The sequence below is a fragment of the Chelon labrosus genome (genome assembly GCF_963514085.1).
Source record: "Chelon labrosus genome assembly, chromosome: 20".
NCBI classification, from domain to species: domain Eukaryota; kingdom Metazoa; phylum Chordata; class Actinopteri; order Mugiliformes; family Mugilidae; genus Chelon; species Chelon labrosus.
The window spans coordinates 17,556,323-17,581,513 of NC_140353.1; the positions used below are offsets into that span (position 1 = coordinate 17,556,323).

Here is a 25,191-nt window from a genome sequence, read left to right on the forward strand (position 1 = left end):
ATGTTGCGTCTTCTTTTGTCTCAACATTTTAAATGTGCACTGCATTTGGACAGAAATATGACATGTATTAACATTTTTGGGCACTCTGGAATCTTTATTTTGTTAGCGCACAGACACTTCAACGCGTGAAAGTCGAACATGTGATTCAACATGCATGCATAAATCCACCAACCCTCTCCTCCACCTGATACCAGTTCTCAGTGGGCTAGATGGAAGTTGGATGATGTGATAACATCGCTCTGAGCTAGGCTGATTTTATGATTAAGAGTCCTTATATTTTCCGTGCACAGTAATGACATTCAGCTACACTACTTGAAACGGTGCTTCATTTTAATTAGGAAATCATTTTTTGGTAAAAATGGAAATGGCAACAGGTGCTTTACTGACAATAGCCTGACACCGGCTTATATCTGTAATCTGTTCAGACTAAAACGAAAAACGTCCGCCGTCAGACGTGACAAACACTCACATGTTAGAGAACATAATTATCTTAATTTGAAAGCTTTTCTTCACTAATTGTGTAGGCTATTGTTTCACCCACCCATAACCCATCCTCTTGACTGTATCTGGCAGGCCGTGCTATAGACGCTGCAGGGTTGGACAACAATGCCCAACTGTTCTTTTATATTTGTTGTAAATTCGTGATTGGTGACACATTTAAACACTGTTTCATGCCCTAGATTCTCTCTCTGCTTTCTGAAAGTGTTTTTAACTCACCTTGAAATAAGGTCTGTTTTGATAATTTGTTTAAAATTGTTTGGTATTTCTTAATTAAGACATATGTATGCCTCGTGTACGTTTTTTTAAAAATGCTGTTTGTAACTTGAAAGACGAGAACGTTCTGTTCTTCATTTCAGACATTTCCAAGGTAAAAAACAAAACAAACAAAAAACAAAAAAAACAGAGGACATCTGCTGCCTTCAAATGGAACTCGTGAGCTTGTTGTAATGACATGGGAAGTCGTGTACACAAAATGCTTGTCATGCAAGTGGTAACATCATGGGAACATTGCTGCTAGGCAACTGCTGGTGCCGAGATGCCATGGAGGCTAACAGCTTAGCAAGATAAAGGTAAATACCCTGATGCACCCCCACACTTTACACTGTACCCTGGGATAGTGGACCAGGAACCACCACTGTAAAAATAAGACTGGCAAAAAGATACTTGTGTAGAGTTTACTGCACAAAAAGTAGATCGTATGTACACGTACAAAACAGCTGATATATACGGAGCCATTTTTTACTCCTTGGATACTAATGTGCTTTCTTTGAGTAAGTGTGCACAAGGGTATAGACTTATACTCCTTTATAAACAAGCAAATGACCACTATACACACCGATCAGGCATAACATTATTATCCTAATATTGTGTAGGTCCCACAAGTTGTAATGAATAGCACGAGTGAGATGGGAATATTAACATTTTCCTCAGACTTTTGCTATAATTCCTAGGAGGAAACTACACAACTAAATCACACTATATTACACAATGTGCATCCTGAACTTGGACTGTACCAAAACCTTTGCATACAAGGTCCTGAATGTCACAAGAGTGGTACATTCATGTGGGCATTTCCTGTAAACATGACCCCATTTGAAGGCAACATCGTTCTCTGTGTATTGCCATCTATTTACAGAACCTGACGGAACCTAACTATTTCCTGCCAAAGTTTTTCTGCTACCCCGGGCCAAAATGTCCTGACTCTGCTCCTTAATTACCACATAGATTTGAAATTGCCATCGATTTCCTCATCTCATTATTGGAAGGAAAATGATTGATTGCATTTCAACAACAAAAAGTTAATCTGTTCCTTGAGGATTCTTCCAAGAGAATCCTTGGAGTGTGTCTGTCTGTTTTGGATGCAGCTGAACTGGGGTAATGGTGCCTGGGGAAATATCATAGAATGTTTTCGCTGCAGCCTCGTTTTGACCTAAAGATCAAAATCATATGTGACAGGAGAAGAGGAAAACCTTTGGTCCATCCTAGTCTTTGAGCTCTCTACTTTTATTAGATCGGAGGAGACCAAAGAGCCTTTTCCATGTTTGTGTGTCTGGTTCAAATAATTTGCCCAGAGAGGGTGTATGTACCATGGGTGTACATCCATGTGTAAACAGGATTGTCAGGATTTCTTATTCTCAGTATTGCTGCATCCTTTTTCTTTTGCTCTCTCTTTCAGTCTCTGTTTCCCCCTCCTCTTGTTTTCTGGTTCACTGAGTCTTCCTCATGTATTGTGCAGAGCTTGTACTGTTTTTTTTTTTTATATGTCTCCTTCTCCCTTTGATCTCCTGAAGCTTAAACCCATTGTGAAAGAGAAAATGAGAAGAAACGTGGAATAATCCAGCATTTCAGGCTAATCCTTTGCTCTTTCCACAGAGATCAGCGTGATATACGGCACAACAGAAGGGCTGAGCAGCCGAGCCAGGACGGTAAAAACCTCTCTTCTTTCTGGGAAGTTCGTCTGTCATACCGAGACAAAGGACTAACAGCTGTACTGGGACTCTCTCTGACACACTCTGCACTCTGTGCAATTATCTGCAGTGAAAGACAAACTCCATCTCCATCGTTTGGAAACATTTTGTCCATCAGTCTTTCTCAGTTACTACAGAGCTCTTGTTTCACTTATTCAATTAACATTTATTTTAGTAAACTTTAGATTTATTAATAATTGATCAGTTCGGCTTTATGTTTAAGTTTTTCAGACATGCAAATTGTACCAATAAAAGCCCTTCAGTGGAAAACCCCAACATCAGTATTGAAATGAATGAAACTATTGATGCCGTGGTGGATGACAGATCCTAACTCAAGTGAATTACAAAAGGCTGACTTGAAGCACACCTGCGCATCTGCCTCTAAAAGTTTCCCATGTTTCAACATAGCTAAGCTAATTAAACAGACGTCCTTGATCAAGTGAGACAGACAAAAACGTCTGTTGTTGTGTTAAACTGATGTCTGAATGAAGGATGATGAATCGCGGGAATGCTCTCTGTGGATATTTCCTTTGTGGTGGAGGGGAACGTGCAGAGGAGCGGGGAAATCTTTTTTTTTTTCTTTGAAGCGAACAGGGTCTTTCCCTCAGCATGTGTGTGTGCGTGTGTGCCGAGCCTGCCAAAATATAGAGATCTTACATTTTTGGGGGGGATGGATGATTGAACTGAGACAGAGTATTGTTTCCTCTAACAGCCTCCCACATAAAACAAGACAACAAACATTTATAGAAGTATCAGCTACACACAACTCGGAAGCACTCATTTGAAAAAGTGCGAGACTGTCCTCTGGTAGAGGCCTAGCTTGTCCTATGAAAACCTAGGCCTGAGCATTTTGGCTGGCTGGCTGCTGGCTAACTTAAAGATGGGCAGCATTGTGAAACAGCTTGCCTAGGTCTGTCTAAATGTCGCAAAATCTACCTACTACCTGTCTATATGAAGATGATGCTAGAGCGCATTTAGCTTAGCTTAGCATAAGGTCTTTTCACAAGGGGGAACAGCTCAGCTAGCTTTGCCTTGGTCCTGATTTTCTAAAGAGAGACGTGGCATGCTAATTTGTGAGACAGCTTGGCGTCTGTTTACATCTGTCTCCCGTCTCATGCTAAGCTAAGTTAGCTGGCTGCTAGTGGAAGCTTTATGTTTATCGTACACCCAGGTGAAAGTGGTATCAAGCCTCTCATCTAATTCTGGGCAAGAAATCACAAAGGCACTTCTGTTTATTTGTGCGCACTGTGCATGACTCGGAGCCATTGTTCTATCTTTGTGGCTTTTGAAAACAGCAGGAGAGAAAATCCCAACTCACATCTCAAAAGAAAACAGTGTACACAAAAGGAAGAAACCTGCAAAAACAAAACCTCACTTGTTTATCCGGATCCTGTGCTGTTATTGATTTCTATCAATTCTTTCTCATTGCAGTACCAGACAACACAGTCGGTGCTAATTAAGCATCAGTGGTGGCAAGAGCACCTCTTCACTGCTCTGGTAGTTTTTATTTTCGACATGCCCACTCGCCAACTGAAGTTCAGACTCTCTCTGGCACTACACCCTGGGAAGTATCTGAGTATAGTGGCAGCTCACATGAGAAATGAGTGAAAATGAGAGGAAGAATAGATGGAGGAGTGCTTCAGCCAAAAGCACATTGATTTGCCGCCCATCGCAGTTCAGGCTATCTACTCTCTGAGTCTGACAAATGCCCTTCCTCATTTTGGTTTACTGTGCACTTGTGCAGGGTGCATGCAGGGTAAGCCCTCAGAGGTACATCAATACACAGTGAAGTATGCATCCCCCTGGGCTGTTTTATTCCTGTGTTGCGGTCAGTGGGGGCGAGCTCCCAGAGCACTCTGTTGTGAAATTTCATTTCACGCTTTGTGTGTCTGTTGATTTTTATTGGTCTTTAGACAAAATTAGTCAAGATATTGTCAAAAGGCCAAATCCCCTCTGCACTCATGGCTTAGAAAATGACAGAAACAGATTTGCACTTTTTTTTTGTATTCTAGCGTGTGTGTGCATCCGTGTCTTCTGTCTTTTGGCCACCTCACCTTTACTCTTAGAGGCCTGAGTCTCGGCCTCCTTTGGTGTCCGGAAGCGCAGCGGTTCGCTCAGTGGGCTCGTCCCAGACATGCTGATGGACTGAACATGCACGATGTAGTCTGTCTCTTCCTCCAAGTCCCATAATGCACATGAGCGTGTGGTGGTGTTGACTTCCTGGATGAATCGCAGCATGCGCACGTCCTTCTTCTGTTGGAGCAGGACACAGGAGACACATTATGCACATCAGGCTGACAGATGTTGTATGCTCTCTGACTGTGGCGTAGTGGTGACAACAGAAACAGCATAGATGTTTATGGTGAGGCTTTAAAATCAAACATGTCATTATAGCTAATCTAAATTCTAATCTAAATCCTAATTGTTAAAAACGTCAGCAATGCCTTTAAATTAGGAACTACTATAATGTGAGTCCTGCCTTAGTTTTAAATGATTAAAATGTGACGACAATAATTTGTTAGAGCAGTAATTTTCAGCTGTAGTTACTTTATTTGGAAGGTTTTTATCTTTGAAAGAAAACCATCTCTTTAAACGTCACACCACCTCAGCTATCACCGAATCTGGCCCACTCCCGCCCAGCTGTCCTCCCCAGTCATGTCACTCCCAACTCCTGCGTGCTTGTGTCTGTAAATTCGTAAGATGGCAGCTTGTCCCACGCAAAGTAATTCGATTAGTGTGTGGGTGAGAAACCAAAGAAATGTGTGCGTGTACGTTTGTGTGTTCACTTTTCCGCTTTCGCATAGCTGTCAGAGAGCGGACAGGCTGTCCGACAGGATCTGACATCCTGTGATAATTCCCATAATGCATCCTGACTGTGAGTAAGGGAAGGCCACAGTAAAGAGAACCGGGCACGGCAACAAACAACCTGTGACCAACAACAGCTTAATTCAATTAGAGCATGTGTTTTTGATGAGCACTATCAACTGTATCCATCTTGTTGGCACATTTCCATGTACACCGATCAGGCATAACATTAAAACCACTGACAGGAGAAGTAAACAACATTGACCATCTTGTGGCAAATCAGTGTTCTGCTGGGAAACTTTTGGACCTGGCATTCATGTGGATGTTACTTAGACATGTAGCACCCACCTAGACCAGACCAGGCACCCCCACCCCATAGCAATGACACTCCTTGATGGCAGCAGCCATCCCCAGCAGGATGCAGCCTGACACAGGCACACACACTAAAATGGTTTAGGAACAACTAAAAAAACATGAAAAACAGCACAAGGTGTTGACCTGACCTCCAAATTCACTAGATCCCAAACTGATCAAGCCTATAGGTCCCAAAGGCCCCCGGCCCTCAGAAGGCCCATGTCCATTCTCTGATGAGTCACAACTGTTTTGGAGGCACAAGGGAGACCTACACAATATTAGGAAGGTAAGATAAGATAAGATAAGACATGTTTATTAATCCCACGTATGGGAAATTTCCTTGTCACAGTAACACGGAATTTGGCAAATATATATACAGAAGACAATGACGACTTCGACATGGTTAAAAAAAAGAATAACCGAAACGACACAATACAAATTTGAAAAATATATACAAAATAACAGTGCTCTGAAAAATATATAGAGAAAAAAAACTAGAAATATAAAGACATTCTGTATGTACAGTTTGCCAACGGTGGAATAAACTCTACAAATAAAATAATTGCTTAAACTATGAGATGGTGAGGTAGTGGTTTTGTGCAAAAAGGCAGTGCAAAAGAGCGGATTTATTTGTGCAAAAAGTTACTATTTACTCAGGCTGATGGCAGCTGGTGGTTATAATGTTATGCCTGATCGGTGTATATGTTGTGCATATAATGTTTATTGGGTCTGTACTGTTTGTTTTACTCTCACCTGCTGTGTGATGGCAAAGCCAATGACGGGGTCTCCATCGGGGATGTCCCATGACACCACGGCGGAGTTTGCTTTCACCTCTCTGATGGTCACATTGACAGGAGGCGACAAGCTATCTGTAACGGAGAGCAGAAAGAAAAAGCTGTTTTTACCTTCTGAGGTATGAAGCGAAGGAGAAAATCTGTTTCCACGGGCTGCCGAAATGGCCACAAACACCAAGCCACATTCAGTGGTGTGAATAAGTGGCTTCGCTGAATCCATTATGTAAGGAGGAATTCATGACAGAAAACAGAAAGCAGTTTCTCAGAGGCATGGCAGACATTACGCTGCGTATGATGCGGAAGAGTCAGCGCAGCATGTGGGGGAAAATCACTCTAAACATTCCTGATGCTAAAACTAGGATTTTAAAAGTGGAAATGTTTTGGAAACTACTGCTCTTTTTTAAATAATTAACCACACTATCAGGATGGTGCACGGACGACCGACCGCTTTGGTTCAGCCTGACGCGACTCGACATGTATTGGATGCATTGGCGTGAAATTTGGTACAGGTATCCATGACACCCAGAGGATGACTCCTACTGACTTTGATCTCCTGACTTTTCCTCTAGCGCCACCAGCAGGTCAATGTCTCCACTTGTCCAGAGAAATATCTCAGCATCACCTACGAGGATAAGCACATTCACAGATGAAGGTGTATCCAGTGGCTAAGGCACTTGTATTGTAATTTGGCTTAGAGATTCATGTCTTCTGTGTTCAGTCGGAGGTTATTGTGATGCTGCAGTAAAAATTGTATTTCTGGCGCGACTTCACCTGCTACCAAGGTGCATGGAGGAGGAAAAGAAATTGTAGGAAGGTCAAAAGTCCAGCAGCACTTGTAAATGGAACAACTTTATTAGACCAACTCGTTTTGCCTTGTGGCCTTCATCAGGGTCATCAAGAAACACACTGGAAAGGACAATATAAAAAACACAATCATCATAGTTAAACTGTCACTGTGAAGCACACCACTTCCCAGTAACATCCTCACAGAGGTGCCACCATAGCTGCAGACTCTCGTTCCTATTTGTGATGCTCGACATGACGTGTTTTCAGTGTTACAAAATGTAAAAGGAGTTTCTGATCGTGGCTTTTGAAATTGAATACGCGCGTCTAAGACCTTCAAAGCTGTTCACTTCAATGCTGCATGCATTGATTTCTAATAAGACAATTCTAACGCTACAAAGATATGCGAGTCTTTTAGCAGTCCGAAGCAGCTCCAGTCAATGTGGAGGTCACCCAGTCTTAATTACACCCATGAAACAATATGATCTTTCAGCATTGCACCCAGGATTTATTGTTTTCCTTTTCACTAAATACTAAGATTTAAACAGTTTATGCACCAAGCAACGTTGGAAAGCTTCTGGTTTAGTTCCCGATACCCAGGTGAGCTCTGCTACAGTAGTTCATGGTAAAAACTTCTAAATATGAGACAAAATAGGACATGCGCAAACAAACATGCAATACATGGAAAAAAATAAATGAACGAAAAAACAAGCAGCTCACAATAAAATCCATCTCATCGTCTCAGTGTGAGAAACCAAAGCAAATGAAACTGAGGAGCACGGATGTGAATATCTCGGAGACCTTTCTGTAGCACTGCACTGTACGAAGCAGTTCTGAAATATTCAGATGGGACTTTTAAATTGCAACATTTAAGAAAGTTGCTGTTAACCTTTCTTTCTTTTATTTTCAGCTGTGAGGCTGGTTTTTACCTCCTGGAGGTGTTAACAGCCAGACAGTTATTACGGCTTCATCAATTCGCTTCTCTCCTTCAAAGCAGAACATGATGAAAGCCTTAATGCTGACCACATGGAGTCCTCATTACATTCAGCTGCTCGCTTCTTTTCCTTCACTTTGTCAGTATTTGCACACACAAGTACAATAAGACCTAACAGAACAGAGAGAGTGAGTTTGGACTCATTGATTACCGTATGTATTTCAAACCCCATTTACAACAAATGCGTGCGCGTGTGCAGTATCTTCAGCTGGGTGTCGTGTTCCAAACACACCTCCAGTTTAATTAGGGTCACAGGATACATTAATTGAAAAGAATAATTTGGTTTCATTATATAATTAAGTGTGAGACTCCGTGTGTGTGTCTTTGCATACTTTGCTGGCCTCAGCTGCTGGCGAATAAGACTCTATAATTACAGTATGTGTTGTTGCAGAAAACACACACACACACACACACACCCACACACACACACACACACACACTCCCCTAATGACGGCAGTCTTGATATATGCGATATGAGCATTTGTGCAGATCAGATCATCAAAGTGCAAACAACAAAGGCGTCTACTTCAAATTAGTGTGAAACGGATTAATGGAAATGGAATAAGTATTATTTGAAGTGTAAACATTATCCGGCATAATAGGCAGAAAAAAAACATGCACCGCAGAGCAAGAATTTGATTATGAATAATCAGTCATGACTTATTTTTGATTTGTTTTACATGTATTTAATGCCTGATGGGGTAATTACAGATTTACTCACACTGTGAAATGTCAGTGGAATGAATGGACTGCCATCTAAAATGTTGACATGTGGATTTCTTACAGAAAGGCCAGAAAAGAATGAGAAAGCCAATGAAATCGGATCTGTGACAGTCAGACAGTGTATTTAAATTTGTGTTTGTGGCTTATACAGTGTCTGAAGACCTTCAAACTGAGCTAATGTGCTTTTAATTTAAATAAAAGGCTTCTTTCATACCATTCTCATTCCAGCTGCACAACAACTCACCTTTCTGTAACAGATAACTCCATGTTATTCATGTTAATGGACACTCTTGCACCTTACTATCATTCCTATGTATAATATATATTCTTCCGTCTCTACTTCTTGTACATTTGTTCATGTGCTAATTTTATTTTATTTCGCTAGATTTACTTATATTTTATTTTATTTAATCCTTCTATTACTTGTGGTTCTTAAGAGTGTTTTTTTATGTGCAACTAAGCTACTGTGACCAAGCACTTTCCCTTGTGGATCAATAAAGTTTATCTAAGTCTAAGTAAGTCTAGAGCGCTTTGAGTTGCAATAGGTTGAAAAGTGCTATATAAATACAAGACCAAGACCAAGACCTGTGTCTAAGGAGCACAGTTATGCTGAGATAAGGTCACTCTTGAGATATATAGCCTGACTTTCTTTTTCAGCAGTGATGAGTCATCGCCACATTTATGTTTCTCATATCTGCAGGAAAAAAAAAACAGAGTGAACCAGGATGAGTTTTGTCAGCTACCTACTAGCTGTCCTGCTGAAACTGATTGAGGCTGGGTCAAAGAGGTCGAGAGGTCACCGTGATACGGCCTATTAGGTAGCCCACTAGTTCTTAGTGATAGCCCTTTTTAAATAGTTAAGAAAACAGACTTTTGATTATCTGGTGACTTTGTCGGTATAATTTTGTCTAACGTGTGCAACTCAAATTTGACACCCTCACAGCCTCAGAGCAGACAAAGCCTTGTATGTGATGTTTCCTGATGGGGGTTCGGACCTCAGGTTGTGGACTGTGGATGTAGGGTACAAAGAGTAAATGAAGCATTGGGGCAGTCTATGCTTTACCATGCAGAACTATTAGAAGACGGTGTCCTTATGCTATGCTGCAGCAGGCTTCCTTTACAGTGAATCTCTGCGGCTTTTTAGAATTGATTGGTGCTGTGAAGCAAGACTAACAGAGGGGACTGAGGAGGAGGAGGATGGTGGCCAATCTCAGTGAGGCTACTCATCTGAATGTAATGGACACAAATCTAATTCAGCCAATCAAATACAGGGAATGAGTTATTGAATAGGTTAACGCTCACTTGCCCTTCGACTGGTACACATCTCACAGGATGATGGGCTGCTGCAGTGGTTGTATATACATGCTGACATACTGTACCATCAGAGACAGTAAACCAAATCCAAAGCAGAGCCTCTGTGTTCTGTGCTCCTATTCAGCCTGCTGCTGACGTTTTGATGAATGACCTGACTAACGGTAGATGACAGGATGGAGACCCACTGCATCTCTTCATCAGGAGGTGGTGGTGGTGGGTGGGTGAGGGATGGGTCATCTGTTTAAAGTGGATTTACTTCTGTTTACTGTGCGCTGCGCTCTTGCTGTTTCACGAGAAGCCTGAGGGACGGGGGCGCCCGGGGCTGTGGAGGCTGACGGGGCTGAAGGAGTCACAAATCAAACTCATTATCTCTCGGTGAGTCCTCGCTCACCCTCCCCTGCTCACGTGCTAACGTTTAGCTCCCACTGGGCCCCCAGGGAACACATCCATTTCTGTGACACAGACCATTACTTTGTTTACGCGCGCTAAAAAGTCTTTCAGAATTATCTAACGAGAGCCAAGAAAAAATGAAATGGCGCTGATGTGTTTGTTGAGGGATCGTTAAAATGTACTCACTCTTCAGTGAGGACCTGCCAAAATACACAAGGCCCACTGCTTATGTCTTCTGTCCACTCTCTGACTGAGGAGTGTGTAGGTGCTACCGTGGTTACTAAATGTGTTGCGGCTTACACAGATCCACTTTCTTGACATTATAATGAGCAGTATGCTAAAATCATCACAGCGTATGAATCCTGTGGCTGGTCCAAGTTTACCAGATTACATCACAGTGACATCATCACCATGGCGATCGTAGACTAGACAAAGCTCGGTCGTTAAATGGTAGTGCCTCTCATGATTATTTAACTGATTTAAAAAGTGCTGGATTGTCCCTTCAAAGGCCTAAAACAGACGGGAGAAGAAACAGAAATGAGAAGATAGAAGAAAGAAACAAAACTGGAGAAAAAAAAAAATCAAAGATGTCCGCCTTGCAGACGTGATAACGGCGTCAGTCTGGTGTCACTCAGCCCCGCTTTCGTCTCAATAATCTCCCGACTGCAGTCTGATCTACAAGGCTCTACTTGCGAAGCTCTGGGCCTCGCATCTCATGTCTTTCAAATCCTACAGTTTTGCACAGAGCTTGTTAGGTTTTAATAAAGCCTCTAAATTTCTGATCTTCGTGAGACCGCTTTCTCTTTGCTCCTCAAAATGCAGCGGTCTGACGTAAATCCCTTTGAAATCAGAATTCCTCTCGCGCTGGATGAGCTTAAGCAATGATGCCTCACGTTTTCATTGATGTCTGTCTTACTTTCAGCGTGCATTTCTTTTGTTTCTCCTATATATTCTTGTACATAGTGCTGACTGACAATTGCGCTGCATAAATGAGTCTCGCTCGAAAAACAGACTTTGATCTCTCAGAGATTTCTGCTTTTATTAAGGGGCAGATGAAAAAAGAAATGAAGCATAGCGCGAAGGTGGCAAGAGGTTGTGACAGGGTGGAGTTTTAAAAATATATGCCCTTGTTATTTCTTCTTAGCTTCCTGGAAAACAAAGTTAAAGCATCTCTTAGAGTGTCCTCACGTCCCACAGCTTCTGGTCACACTTTTTTTCTGTCTTTGTTCAACTCCACGCACGAATGTGTTACACCGAGGGGAGGGGAGAGAGGGGACGCTGGCCTTGACTGTGGGCCTTAAATATCCACATGACACGAGAGTCAGCCCTAATGAAACACCAGACAGATGTCTCCATAAACTCTCCGTGGCACGCGGTCTGCCTCACCCTGAGACGGGGGTGACTTTGAGCCATGACGGATGTCCCTGGTGTGCGTGAGTCTTTGTTAGCTGACGATGATCAGAGTGACAGCCTGTTGTCTGTCCCACGCTGAGCAGTTTAAGGAGTGACAGCTCCCTAATGTCCGCCTTCATTAGAAAATTCTCTGGGACGGAGTGTGCGTGAATGTGTGTACACGAAAGTTACTTTTTCACAAAACAGACTTGTTTAAACACAAAGAGAACAGGCTTTGACCCTGTTGACGCTTGGTTTTAAAGTGCGTTAGGGTGATCTCAACACAAGTGGACAGCCAAGTCACAACACCGTCCACACCTGTGTCTGTCATGTGTGTCCAATGTATCCCTCTGACCACTTGTGTTAAGATTGTGTCAATCCTTACGTCTCTTATTCCATCAGTCTGTCCACGGATAGGTGGCACATTTGCCAGAAATAAAAAAAAAAATAAAATCAAATGGTTTAAGAATGAATATACATATACGGTCCATTTTTTCACTCATCCCTCATTGATGACACATTTTCCTGTCAGGGGCGTATCAGGACACGTTAGACGCTACAAAAGACACGTGGTCAAACGTGTCCCAGATCACCCCTCCGAGTGGCTTGAGTGATCGGAGCAGTTCGTCTTGGTGGTTGGATTTAGAGCCGTCCACTTGAGATCACGTCGCCCGAGGCCAAGATTTTACAACCAAGTGTAAACAGGGTCGATATTCACTAAACCCTGTCATTGTTTAATGAACAGTCTCCTCCCCTCTCTTTCGATCGTTCCTCCAACACCTCCGTTGAGCCTGTGGCCATGGCTATCTTTCCTGACTCCTTCTCTGGAGCGTTGTTTGTTCTGACACACTTCATAAAACTGAAGGGCTCGGGGGATGGGGAAATACTGCAGGTAGGTAATATATAACATGGAATACATACTGTAGTGTGCTATAAAGAAAATATTAGTTTTTCATTCTTTCAAAGTTTCTAATCCTAGGGTTTATGGATTTACTTTTTTATATCATTCGTTTAAACAATCACATTTATATGCGATATTAATGTAAAATTAGCATAGTAATGTTGTATTTGAAAAACAGTATGCTAATGCTAATAGTCTAGTAAATGCGTACACAACGTATCACAAAAATAATCTGTTCAGTCCGACCGCATCCGCAATGCAGTCTGGCCTCACTCTGGTGGAAATTAAATCTGTACACCTCCAGCTTGGAAAAAATCTGACACCCAACTTTCACACTTCTGCCGACCCAGGTCGCCCCGCGCTGTCAGCCGGGTACACCGACTTTATTTGCATATCAAGATCTAATCTCGATGTGGGCAGAACTCAGACAACATTAATTCTGGGTTATAAATGTAAATGTCTTGGATCAGGCGTCGTCATCATCAGCATAATGTATCCAAATTTAATGTTGTGTTTTAGTGGAGCATTTTATCATTTTTAGATTCGCAAAACCACGTCCCAAACACTGACCCTGGCACCTCGGAGCAAAACTAGTAATTCACACTCAGGTCAAATATATAAAACATCACAAACATTTATTTTAAGAGTTAATAGACATTATATACCACGTTTGTTTTTGTTTTTTTACACTATTAGTCAGATTTTAGATGACGGGACACACTAAAGAGACATATTTAATGTGATTTCTGAGAAATATGACTGTCAAACAACTGAAATTGTATTTACATGCATGGTCTTACTGATATATTCAAGTATACACGAGCCTCTAGATATTCTGTAAAAAAGAAAAAAAAAGTTGAAAATCTCATTTCCAATTACAAACGGCCAATAAATCTTCAGGAAAGAATCTATCCGCTGAAATCAGGTTGTCTGGTAGAGTTGCTGCTGGCTCACTGCCCCGCTGTGGCACACATGAGCAATTGAATAGAAGAGAAGTATCATTTCTGTTAATGCCATAACTTTACTTTAAGGGGAAATGCCAGATGTGAAAAATGTCAGTCGATTTGGTAAAGTTTCCCAACTCCTGCCTCCACTGTGCGTGTAAGAAATTAGTTTTAATATGAATCTACGAGCGTAATCTGTTCAGCTTCACTGCACTTGTGACCCCAGTCATCCTGAAATAGTCTGATTCAGAGTGACACCTGGGCAGACACCGGGGGCTTTAAGAACGGGAGCTCATAAAAGCAAAGCAGGGCGGTGCTCCGGCTTCCACCCAGCCCTGTAAGGGAGGTATTACTGATTTGCACCGCCTTATTACAGCTCTGCAATCCTTAGAAATGCCTTCCTCGGAGTCGGGCCTTGAGGCCGGTTCTGCTCCCTGGGATGCTAATGAGTTAGTCTGCGGGCTTGTGAACTGATACGAAAACTGCCGCCTGTTAGCTACATCATATTCCACGGGTATCTGGTATTTTACAGGCAAGTACAGGCCTCAGGTGTTACTTCCTGGTCTCTTCTTTGAAGCACTTTTGGATCACTCATTCAGGTTAGCAACTTCAGTTCATTTCACGGATAATAGTAAGTTAACAGTCACTTTGCGTGGAGGGTGTAATGAGCAGCACGTGGGAGAGAATATAAAAGAAGTGTGTGTTTAAAGGAACACTTTGGTGGGGGGAAGAAAACTGTGTGCCGCAGCCCTGATGGCTAGAAAGTGTGAACCATGGGGGAATAGGCAGCTATAAATTAGCGCACGTTGACTAACGTGCCGATATCTCTCTGTGGAGCCCTGAGGAGCACTGGGAAAAACTGCAGCTACTCGCCATTCGTTCTTCCTGCTAACATGTTATTAAGTCTCAGGGCTGTATCGCACTCTCAGAGGGGTTTAGCATACAAACAGCTGGCAAGGATGCAGGCTCCCCCTCATTCATAGTTAATGTGCCATGATGGAGCCATCGTGATTTTGTGTGTGCCCTTGCATGTGTCTGAGCAGAACCTTGCCATGTTGTCTCGTCCTTGCGGATGCACATAGGCGCCAACGTACATGCAAACTGCACGGAAGTTTGAAGCGCTGCGCGGTGGAGAGGAGGTGAACACGGAACGTTTGTGTGTCTCGTTTAGGAATTAAAGCAGCCGGTGAATAATTTAGGAGCGCTCTCTGACGCCTCTGCGCTCCCACTGTAAGGCTGTGTCATGTTTCATAATTGATTGCCCATAATGCCTTTTTCATTAGAAGCGCCTGACTGTTTCACAGCCTCTCTTCCATATGACTGCATAGAAATGTTACGTAAACCACAAAAGGGAGCTCCTCTGAGGATCTTGTCTTTTCCTCTTTGTCTCGTCTTTTTTTCCCATACGGCTCCCAGCGCTTTTGGAACTGTATCCACCACCTCATACGTTTCCTGTATTTCTTCCTCTGTTCGCTTTCAATACCTATTTTCAAACCTCCCCCTCACAGACACGCGTGCGCCGTCTATCTGTTTCTGACTCTATTTCCTTTCCTCTCTGTCAGTCTCTCTAATGCTATTTGCTTTGTTTCTGTACTACAATGAGGCTTCTTGGCATCTCCTGATGTGTAAAGCCTGGAACCGACACTTCAGTGGGAACCTGGGCGCAGAAAGGACATGGCGGGTGAAGAGAGGAGACGGTAGCCTAACTGTGACTCACCCGTGTGCTGTTCTATTATTGATTGCACTCACGCTACTCACTCACTGGCTGCTGATCAGCTGGTTTACAGTGGAGGCAGATGAGCTGATTTTACAGGAACACTTGTTTTTATCTTGGAACATGTATTATTATTATTATTTTTTTTATTTGGTTTTTCATTTCAGATATTGTGTGTCTGCGGCTGCACCCGGTGTGTTTTGTTCATGTGTGCTCTCCGCGGCCCATTCTGCCTCTGCACACAGCAGCTCGGCGCCGTCACATAATCACACCTAAGGGTCTTTTTGTCCCTTTGTAGAGAAATGAGTTATTTACTCGTAGGAAATGAATTTTCCAAACCCGCTGGCCACGGGAACGCTGAGGTGTGGAGGGCGGGGTAGCCAAGCGGCATCTTTCTCCCTCTCTTTCCATCAGATGGATACGCGCACACACACAAGTGATGTCTCTAATTAAATGTCAAAAGGCAGCGTATGAAAATCAATTCAGCATTGTGTACAGAGAGAATGCAAGCCAGCTAATTCAGAAAGGCAAAGGAGTGCCGTGAGGCTGATTATTTGACAAGCCCACTGCTAATGAAATCTACTCCCAAATCAGGAGCTGCCACGGCCCCCAGGCAGGGAAGCAGCAGTAATATGGGCTGGGCCCGATAACACTAAAGGAGCTCACAGCTTGATATAAGGTTATGAATATGATATTAACGCTTCACAATACACGTTACTTTTTTTTCCTCCGTATTTCACTTCCACCTCCTGTAGCTTCTCTCTGTTTTGGTTTCTCTCTCTGCCTCTCTGTGGATTCCTTCCAGGCCTGCCGATGACTTGGACATAGCTGGGAAAATAACGCCTACAATATCTGCCTGGGAGGATTGGAGTCACAGACAGGTGGAGTGAGAGAACATGAATACTACTCTCCCTCTGATTCCTCCATCTTTCACTCTCTCATTTCACCACCAGCAGTATCTATTCCCCTCTCTGTGTTTCTCTTTCTCTCCTGTGCCTCTATCTCCAGCGCGTCCCTTTTGCATACATTCCTTTTCTTTCTCATCACTCCCTTCATCTCTGTGCCTCTCTCCAGCAAGTATTCCCGTAGGAGCCTTACACACGCTGCGTGACTGACTACTGGCCCCTGACTGCGGATTGAGGCCCCCTACCCAGAGCAGACGCGCAGCCCCCGGCACGGTGGTTGATCGTGGAAGACTGATTGACAACCGCACATACTGTTTAACATATGTAGGCCTCGGTCTGCGTGGCCGCGTTTACACAACCGTGAAAGAAATGGATTCCTGGATCATCTGTGTCAGACACGGCCTCTGAAACCGGAGACAAAACTTTGGTAAGAGGAGACAAAAGGAGTGAAAGTATGCGTCTGAAGGTAGCGCAGGTGACCTCCTGCTGGGCCCACCTGTGCCACAGATAGAATAAAAAGACACACCATCTGGGCCGCCGCACACTCCTCACACACAAGTAGTTTTATGCTCTCCTGGGCCGCTGAGGAGATCTGGAGGATGAAACCATAATTTCAAAGCGGAGAATCTGATTGATCAACTTTTGCACCCATTTAGAGCCACACTGTTAAAACAACTCCACAAATAAAGTGCACCGTCAACCAGCATACTTTATAGTTTGTAATCTATTAGCGCTGAAGCTGTGCTACTTTCATTTTTATGTAGAACAAGGAAATTTATTTGAGTGAAATTATATGAGTGCCAGCAGACACAGCCTATAACTTTACAGAAGAGGGTTTGTCAGTGGCAGTGAGTTGATATGCATGAACATTAAAATGTCACATTCCAAAGACAGATTTGAATTGATTTCACCACTGCATAGGTTATCTGAAATGGTTAATAGTCTGATCATTAACAAGGTGAAAGTCATTAAATTCCAACCTCAAAAATTAAGAAACACAATAAATGTGTCAGGCTTTTTAAGGTTTATAGCGTTTCAGCCAAACCCTCTTCACTGGAGGAGACCGTTACTGACTGCACGCACAAAATCACTCGCCATGTAATCGCATTTAGTCTCAATGACTGGTTGTATAACAATAAATAAACTGTGGAAAAGTGAAAATGTAAAACATATTAACCCCAGATCCAATGCTGGAGCTCGTGAAACGTGTCTATGCCTGCTTTTGAGTATCTTAACCTGACCTAACTTCTTCATCTTTATTTTTCTTGGTTGCCACTTTCATCTCCAACATCTAACTCTGTGTGAAAGCTTCTGTGGGATGTGGCTGACCGTTATGAAATTCTCTCGTTTCTGAATGCAAATGAGCCTGCATGTGGACAAGCAGATGGACGCAGAACAGGTGAAATTCATCAGCGTTCACAGAGTGAAGGTGCGAGCGCGGACCTTTACACTCGTGCCATGAATTCCCTCCAAATGGCGGCCCAGACCCTCCTGCACCTGCACACATTCAGACGTGACACCGGACAGATGACTGAGTGCGTCATAGAGCCGCCGCTGCCACGTCAGCCTTTTGGCATCTCCGCCTCTTTCTCCCACAGGCCCAGTGTCCACATGGTCGCACCAATTTGTCCTGTTTCATTCCAATTTATTTTTTTACCAAAAATTAGCAAAACTGACAAACTGAATGAATGCAAACACGGTCGAAGGAGAGGTTCCAACTAAACTTGCAACAAAAAACAACTGCTGATAAGAAAAAGCAGTATTTACGTTTCTAGCTCATGCTGTTCGGTCTTAATCCTAGTTTTGCCACCAGATCTGAAAGCTCGAGCAGACATAAGTCCTTGCTATTAACCACAAGGCCATCGCTCTATTCATCTGCGTCTAAGCCATTGGCGAGCTCTCAAAGAACTTCGAGAGGCTTTTAGAAATGGGGAACAGGTTATTGTGCGCAGGAGGAAAGAGCAGAAGCAGTAGAATGTGGATACAAAATCTCAGCTGCGCTGCCACTTTGAGTGGACTTCGTGAAAAGGTTTTTTCATCACGCTCCGTTCAGTTCAGCTTGTCAGGTGACAATTTAAATGTGACAGAGTGGCTTAAGAAAGATTATCTGTGCCGTAATGACAGAAAAACAGAATGCAAAGCCGCTCTACAGAGGAGGGTGGACCTCTCAAACAGCCTTGTGGTCTTCTAGTCCCAATTCTGTGTTCTAGAAATACACCGAAACAGGAATAATACATTTGATCTAGTTTCATCTTCATACTCTGAAGCTCGTTCATATTCAGACCTAGACGCACACCTGCACAGCCCAAAAAACACACCATAATTTCCTGTGTGCAAAAAAAGCCAATGGCAAGAATAATGGGGGCACTAATATATAATACATGTAAAAGTTTTCATTGAAATAATAAATATGGTTATGAATAATAAACAAAAGGAAGGCTCTGAATTTTTCAGCGCTACATCCCGCTTATTAAGATGCCAAAGACTTGTAGTTACACAGCGGAGAGCTCAGGAGGAAAAAAGGCTGTGTGATCTGTCTGAGGTCTTGTTAAATTAAATGCATCAATTTCACATGAACTGGCTCGACAAAACACTGACATATTTTGTTGTACAGACCATCAAAGACCATTATATTATACACGTTTGTATTAAAATCTATCGATATTGTTTTCAGGATAAAATTAGAACTGATTTTAATTCGAGTGAGTACGCTGGCTGTTAGTACGCAAGGATCTAACCTAAGCGTTTTCTAAATGGAGGCTGACACACACATACACCACTTCATAATAACTGTCACGCTAATGCTAGTTGCATATTTTAAAAGTACACTTATGAATGTTGTTCCAAAATGACAAATTGCATTTCATAGACATAACATCGCTCCCATTACAAAACAACAACAAAACAGCAACAATATAATATCAGACTAAAATTAGCAAATAATTAATAGGGATCTGACTATGAGGTTAGCTTGTCAACACAGTGGGGTTCATTATAAACTGTGTGAAAGTTAATAGCTAGTCCTATTTCTTAGTGATTAAACACATACCTGCCTTACGTATATATATATTGTGCCTCCACAACGTAGATTTTGGAAGTTATGTTAGCTTGTAGTGTAACGAGGACTTCCTATTGAATGTAGTCGTACTCTACTTATGTTTCCTCGTGACGGATTTAAGTCATATGGTGCAATCTGACTGGACATTCCTCTCCTCAAACGAGGATGAATCCTCCGTGATGTCATACTGTAAATATCCTTAAGCTCTGTTTTTGAAGCTGTTTGGTAGCCTCAACCTTCACCACCTTGGCTGTTAGTTCTACACTGGGCGAAATAGGTTAAACTTGTTAGGCACTGAGACAACTTCTGAGGCAATCTGTGATGGTACCCACCTGTCATCCAAAGTCCTGTCCACACCCTAATTAAAACTTTTTAAATATGTGAACCATGAAACATTCCTCCACAGCACAGTTGTCAGGAATGGAGACATCAGCTAAAGAGACCAAAACTATATATTTTATCATGCTGTAAAAATTTCTTCCGTTAAAGGGGAACTACTGTTTTTTACAACCTGGCCCTTATTTCTGGCATAAAATACGATCGTTTACTCACCCATATAACTTTGGTGTCATTTTTAGTCCTTCGGAAGATATTTAGCTCCAGTGGAGTGCCGCGTATATCCATATAGTGGAAGTGACTAGGGCACTGAAACGCAGCCTCTAAATAACGCATTATCTGCCGCGAAAATCGTTCATTTCACCAATATTTTGTTATGATACGCTAGTGCTATTCCCCGTTGAGTCCGGAGTTACCTGTTATCATCATCCGGGGTCTGTAGATTGACATACTAACCTCTCACCTGGATGATGTCATCTCTGAGCTCTGTTTACCTGTAATTTGCTGCTGCCAGTTTCTTGCAACATGGCTGAATAGTTCTTCCGATTCTGAGGTTGTGGACGACGACTTTGTTTATGATCGACGTCCTTACCATTTTGAGCCAGAGTATATATATGAGGAGCTCACTGAAAGGAGGATGCAGAGGCAGAGAGAGGAACAGCTGGCCAAAGAACAACAAACCGCTGCACGGCTGCGAATAGATAACAGCTAACTCCGGACTAAACAGGGAGTAGCACTAGTGTATCATAACAAAATATTGGTCAAATGAACGAGTTTCACGGCAGTTTCGGTGCCCCGATCACTCCCACTATATGAGGCACTCCACTTGAGCTAAATATCTCCCAAAGGACTCCAAATGACACCAAAGTTATATGGGTGAGTAAACGATTGTATTTTATGCCAGAAATAAGGTCCAGGTTGTAAAAAATGGTAGTTCCCCTTTAACATCCAGGTCCAATTGGACTTGCATACTTTTGGAGTCAGCCTCTAGTGGTCATTTGAGGAACTGTAGTTTTTTGGCACTTCGTGTCGGCTTCATTTTACATCACCAGAGGATGCTCCCTGGGTCTGAAATTAGTGTGTATCTCTAAGAACCCAAGACAATAAAAATGTATCGATGGATTTCAGGATAATTGGTGCAAATACTATTTTGTGGCATAATACACAGTAATACACACTCAAAGTGGCCATCTTCCCTTTATGTTCTCCTTGGCGACACCTATGGCAACAAGTAGTAACTGTTGCTTGAGTGAATATTGACAGTGAAAACGTCTGTCACTGGCAGAAGGATAACTGCTGGGTGATGGATCGCTTGTCATTATGTGTGCATAGCTTGTGATTTTGAGCAGGGACGTCTCGTCAGACACCCACTTCTAAATCTTGCAAATGCATGCTCCCTCATTTAATCACCTTACCGACTAAACGGATATTCATCAAAATGAACATCTTCGACATTTTGCTTTATTTACTTACTGTACGCTTGGAAAAAAAACTGATTCAGTACAAAAGTGTGGATTAAACTGCGGTAATGTGCATTGATTTGCAAAAAAATACACAAATGTCGCCAGTGAAAGTCACACATAGCACAATCTAAACACTTTACGTCAATATTTACATACTCTTGAAACATAGTAGATTTTTCTGCCACAATCTCCAAATCTGATGCAACATATTTGTGTGAAGAAAATGCAGTGTCTGTGTAGTAGACTGAAATAAACTCATGGGGAAAAGCTGAGCTGCACCAAATGCAAACAAGGACACAAACACAAACATTACTAATTCCAAACACACACATACATTTCCGAGTCCCTGTGACTCGTATATATGCAAACACTGACACACTCGTAGACACTGTATCTTCTGTCTCAGCCCTGTAATAAGGAAGCTGCCCCAAATATCCTGCAGGTCTAAAGGACAGATCTGAATAGAATCACGGCAGCAGGGTCGTACGGAAGACATAATATTGCATAGCTGAATATGAACGTGAGCCGTGCAATATTCTCTGCACAATGGACTTTGTGTCTGTTTGGAGGCAATCACTCATCACATTTCATCCACGTGACAAAACCGCCATCTGGAAACAATAACATCGGAGCCCCGGAGGTTTTTGATTTTATTTTATAAATGAGTAATGCAGAATGATGTGTCTGACAAACAGCCCTTAAAGCCTAAACAAGTATTTGTAATTTGTGTTTGAGGCTGCGTCAGACGGATGGCTCGCAAAAACCTACACATCTGTTTTGAGTTTGTCTTTTCCTGCTTTCCTCTGACTGATTGGACTCATAAATATTCAGCCGACGTGTCGTTTGATGATAATTGGGCTTGAGAGAGGGGAAGCTTTTTTGTGTAGCTTTTACAAACTTTGGCTCTCAGAACTGCAGCTTATAACTTCTCTCTATGGATGCAAGATAGCTTCGCACTTGACACATAATATGCGGTGCTCACAGAGAATTTATCACCTAGCGGGGGGCTGCCAAAATATTCTAAGGTTTACAGTACAAAAAAAATAACCTCTGATGCCTTGAAAAGCTCAGCTTTCTTCACTCATTATTAAAAACGTCCCTCAAACTAAAAAGCACAGCCCGGAGCCTTTCCACTGCTTGCGTCAGTGCTCAATTTGTTGATTGATTCATTGATTTTTTTATTTTTTTGTTCTGTTTTCTAAACTCAGAACCGTGATGGAGCGGAGAAAATTGCTCGCAAGGATTTATGGCCTCATTTAGACGAATGTGTTACAGAGTCGATTTACATTTTAAATGAAAACATTACCTTTGCCCGGATCAACCGACTGTTTATGAGTCACTATAAACACAGACCCAGTAAAGACATCACAGAGGTGCATATTTTACGGCGCTATGGTTTGCACCCACTCAGTCTTGCCGGCCTACCTCTCCTCCTCGACATCGATTTGGCCTGGTTTCCTGGGTGCAGGTGTTCGGCTGAGTCTTAAAATAACGCCGGACACCAAAACTTGAATCTAAACTGTATCTAAAAGTTGCTGAACATTTCTGAACTGATGATGTCTTCTCAGCCCCATGAGGCCAAAACAGTCTCAACTTTAAGGTTCACTGAGCAGCTGTTTTGAAGCTTGGGGTCATTTTATTATCTTCGTCAACTGAGGAAGTTAGCTCAGTTGTTAAGGAACAGTAGATGTTAAAATTTCCATTTCTCTCTGACTACTTCTTCAGATTATTTTAAGGAAACTCTTAACCTTTGTTGGGTTTTCAGGCAGTGGATCTAACCCCTCCTTACCTAGAGTTCTTGTCCATATTGGCTCTGATAGTTGATGAGGATCACGTGGCACGAGCTGAAGCTCAGTCTGAGCTACTGAGTGGATCACAAACTGAGCTTATTTAAACACATTGTGACATGAATCTTGAGTTACTTTTGACTGTGGCCTGACTCCAACTCCACATGCATGCATCTATTATAGTTGCAATGCGTCTTTTAATAAGCAACATTAATGACAGTAACCCTTTAACAGTATTACTACTTCTTAAAGGGTTTGTAACACTCTCCAATGCAGCCGTGATCAGATATAAGAACATGAATTATGTATTTATTTCTAATCTCTTCTTAAATCACTATATGTATTAATCATTTATTGCAATTTTTATGAATGTTTTGTCATTTAAAGTGTGGTTAATTAGAGGTGTTGCTAATTAAAAAAGGTGCAGAAAGGTGCATTTCTAATTAAAATACAACAGTGTAAGTAGCAGTCTTCATTTGGAAACAAACACGGTGGGTATCAAGGGTCCCTACACTAATTTGTAACTGAGTATTTAGAATGGCTGTAGGATTGTTTAGTTTTGTAGGAGATTGATGTTTGTGTGTGTGTGCGCCCCAAGAGCAAGAGGCAGCCCTGTGGAAATCCATCGTCAGTGGAAAGGTTGAGGAGTGGGAGGATGCCGAGGGAACCAGAGGCGCATTTTGATGGCAGCGGCGTGCCGGGAGTGAAGTGTGGCACTCCATCGCAGCGAGCGGTCAAGTGTTTGTAGTTTGGGCTCTAAAAGCATCTTTTGTAGATGCACACACACACACACACAGGGTACACGTCGGACACCGGCGACCACACGAGCTCAGCACACATCAGTGGTGTTTCCATGGATGTCGTGGGGCAGAGGTGGATAGTTATAGTCAGATACAGGATGGAATGTCAACAGATGCTCGTATGACATTCTGATTTCCACACTGGCAGACTCTTAATACACAGCTAAGGTCAACAGTGAAATGACAGATTAAGGCTGATGTGCGTGCTGCAGTTTATAGTACCTGTCTGAAATGAGATTCAAAGGTCAGTTAGGCTCACATCACACACACACACACATGCACAGACACACACCCACACACAGTTCCCCCTTGGTCAGTTGAGCCTCACTAATTTTAATCAGTCCTCGTTGATTTATGCTGCTCTCTGCTTGTGATTTTGTGTTGAATTCTTCAAGCCACCTGCTGTCACCCTTCATATTTGTTCCAATAGAGTACAGCACTGACATGCACCGACACTGCCTTTACAAACACAATCAGCATTTCCTCAAACACAACAGACTACGCAACGTCTCACATTAATACCGGCTCAGATCTAAAGCCTGTGCAACACCAGCTCCACTGAAGCCAGCAGTGTTTTCACCCACATGCCAATGCAGATCCCTGGTTCGGTTGATAACGGGCAATGAATTACCACTGTGCACAGCCAGGCGCTGAGCAGCTGCGCTGAAATTCATGGAAACATGCCTCCAATCGAAACTTACCCGCTGTCACTCGAGAGACGCCGAGAGCGCTGAGGGCGAGCAGGAAAATTCTATCCATGTTTCTAACGCTCGGAGGACGTGCGGTCCCATTTACTCTGGCCGGGGGTGCCGCGTTAACCGCCGAACTGGTGCGCCGCTTTGTGCTGCTCGGCATTCACGTCAGTTCGTGCGTATCGTCTCGACTGGGGGGGAAAAAAAGGGACCGCGACGGTCTGTCGGCGGCGTTTCAGCACCTCGGACAGCGCTTCAGCGACACCTCCGCTCCTTCAACAGCCTCGACCGCCCCCGAGTCGCCGGCGACCGCGCAGAGACCAGCAGCCAGCCACAGGGCAGCATCATGGACTGGTCTCGAGCCTTGCGCCGTTCATATGCGCCGTCGGTTTTCCAAGTGTGTTCCAAAACCCTCCCCGATCCGCTGCTGCTGCTGCTGTTGTTGCTGCTGCTGCTGCTGGTGATGCCCAGCACCGCTCGGCTGCTGCAGACAGAGTGCAAACGTGCTGTCTTTGTCTCTATGAGCGCCTGGACTGTCCCTGCCTGCCTGCCTGCCACACCGACTCCTGGAGGC

General features: G+C 43.0%; 1 protein-coding gene across 2 annotated transcripts in view; it reads right to left on the reverse strand.

The window, feature by feature from the left end:
* The window catches only part of fndc5a (fibronectin type III domain containing 5a), a gene marked incomplete at both ends in the record, with an annotated part of 29,287 nt that extends 4,507 nt beyond the window's left edge, over window positions 1-24,780 (reverse strand). The window contains 3 exons of one of the 2 annotated variants that reach the window (XM_084568679.1): window positions 4,523-4,721; window positions 6,381-6,496; window positions 24,627-24,780. In XM_084568679.1, coding sequence (XP_084424805.1) covers window positions 4,523-4,721; window positions 6,381-6,496; window positions 24,627-24,780 — 469 coding nt within the window. The remainder of the gene's footprint in view (window positions 1-4,522; window positions 4,722-6,380; window positions 6,497-24,626) is intronic. The other variant, XM_084568680.1, reaches the window with a different exon arrangement.
* Window positions 24,781-25,191: the final 411 nt, after the last annotated feature.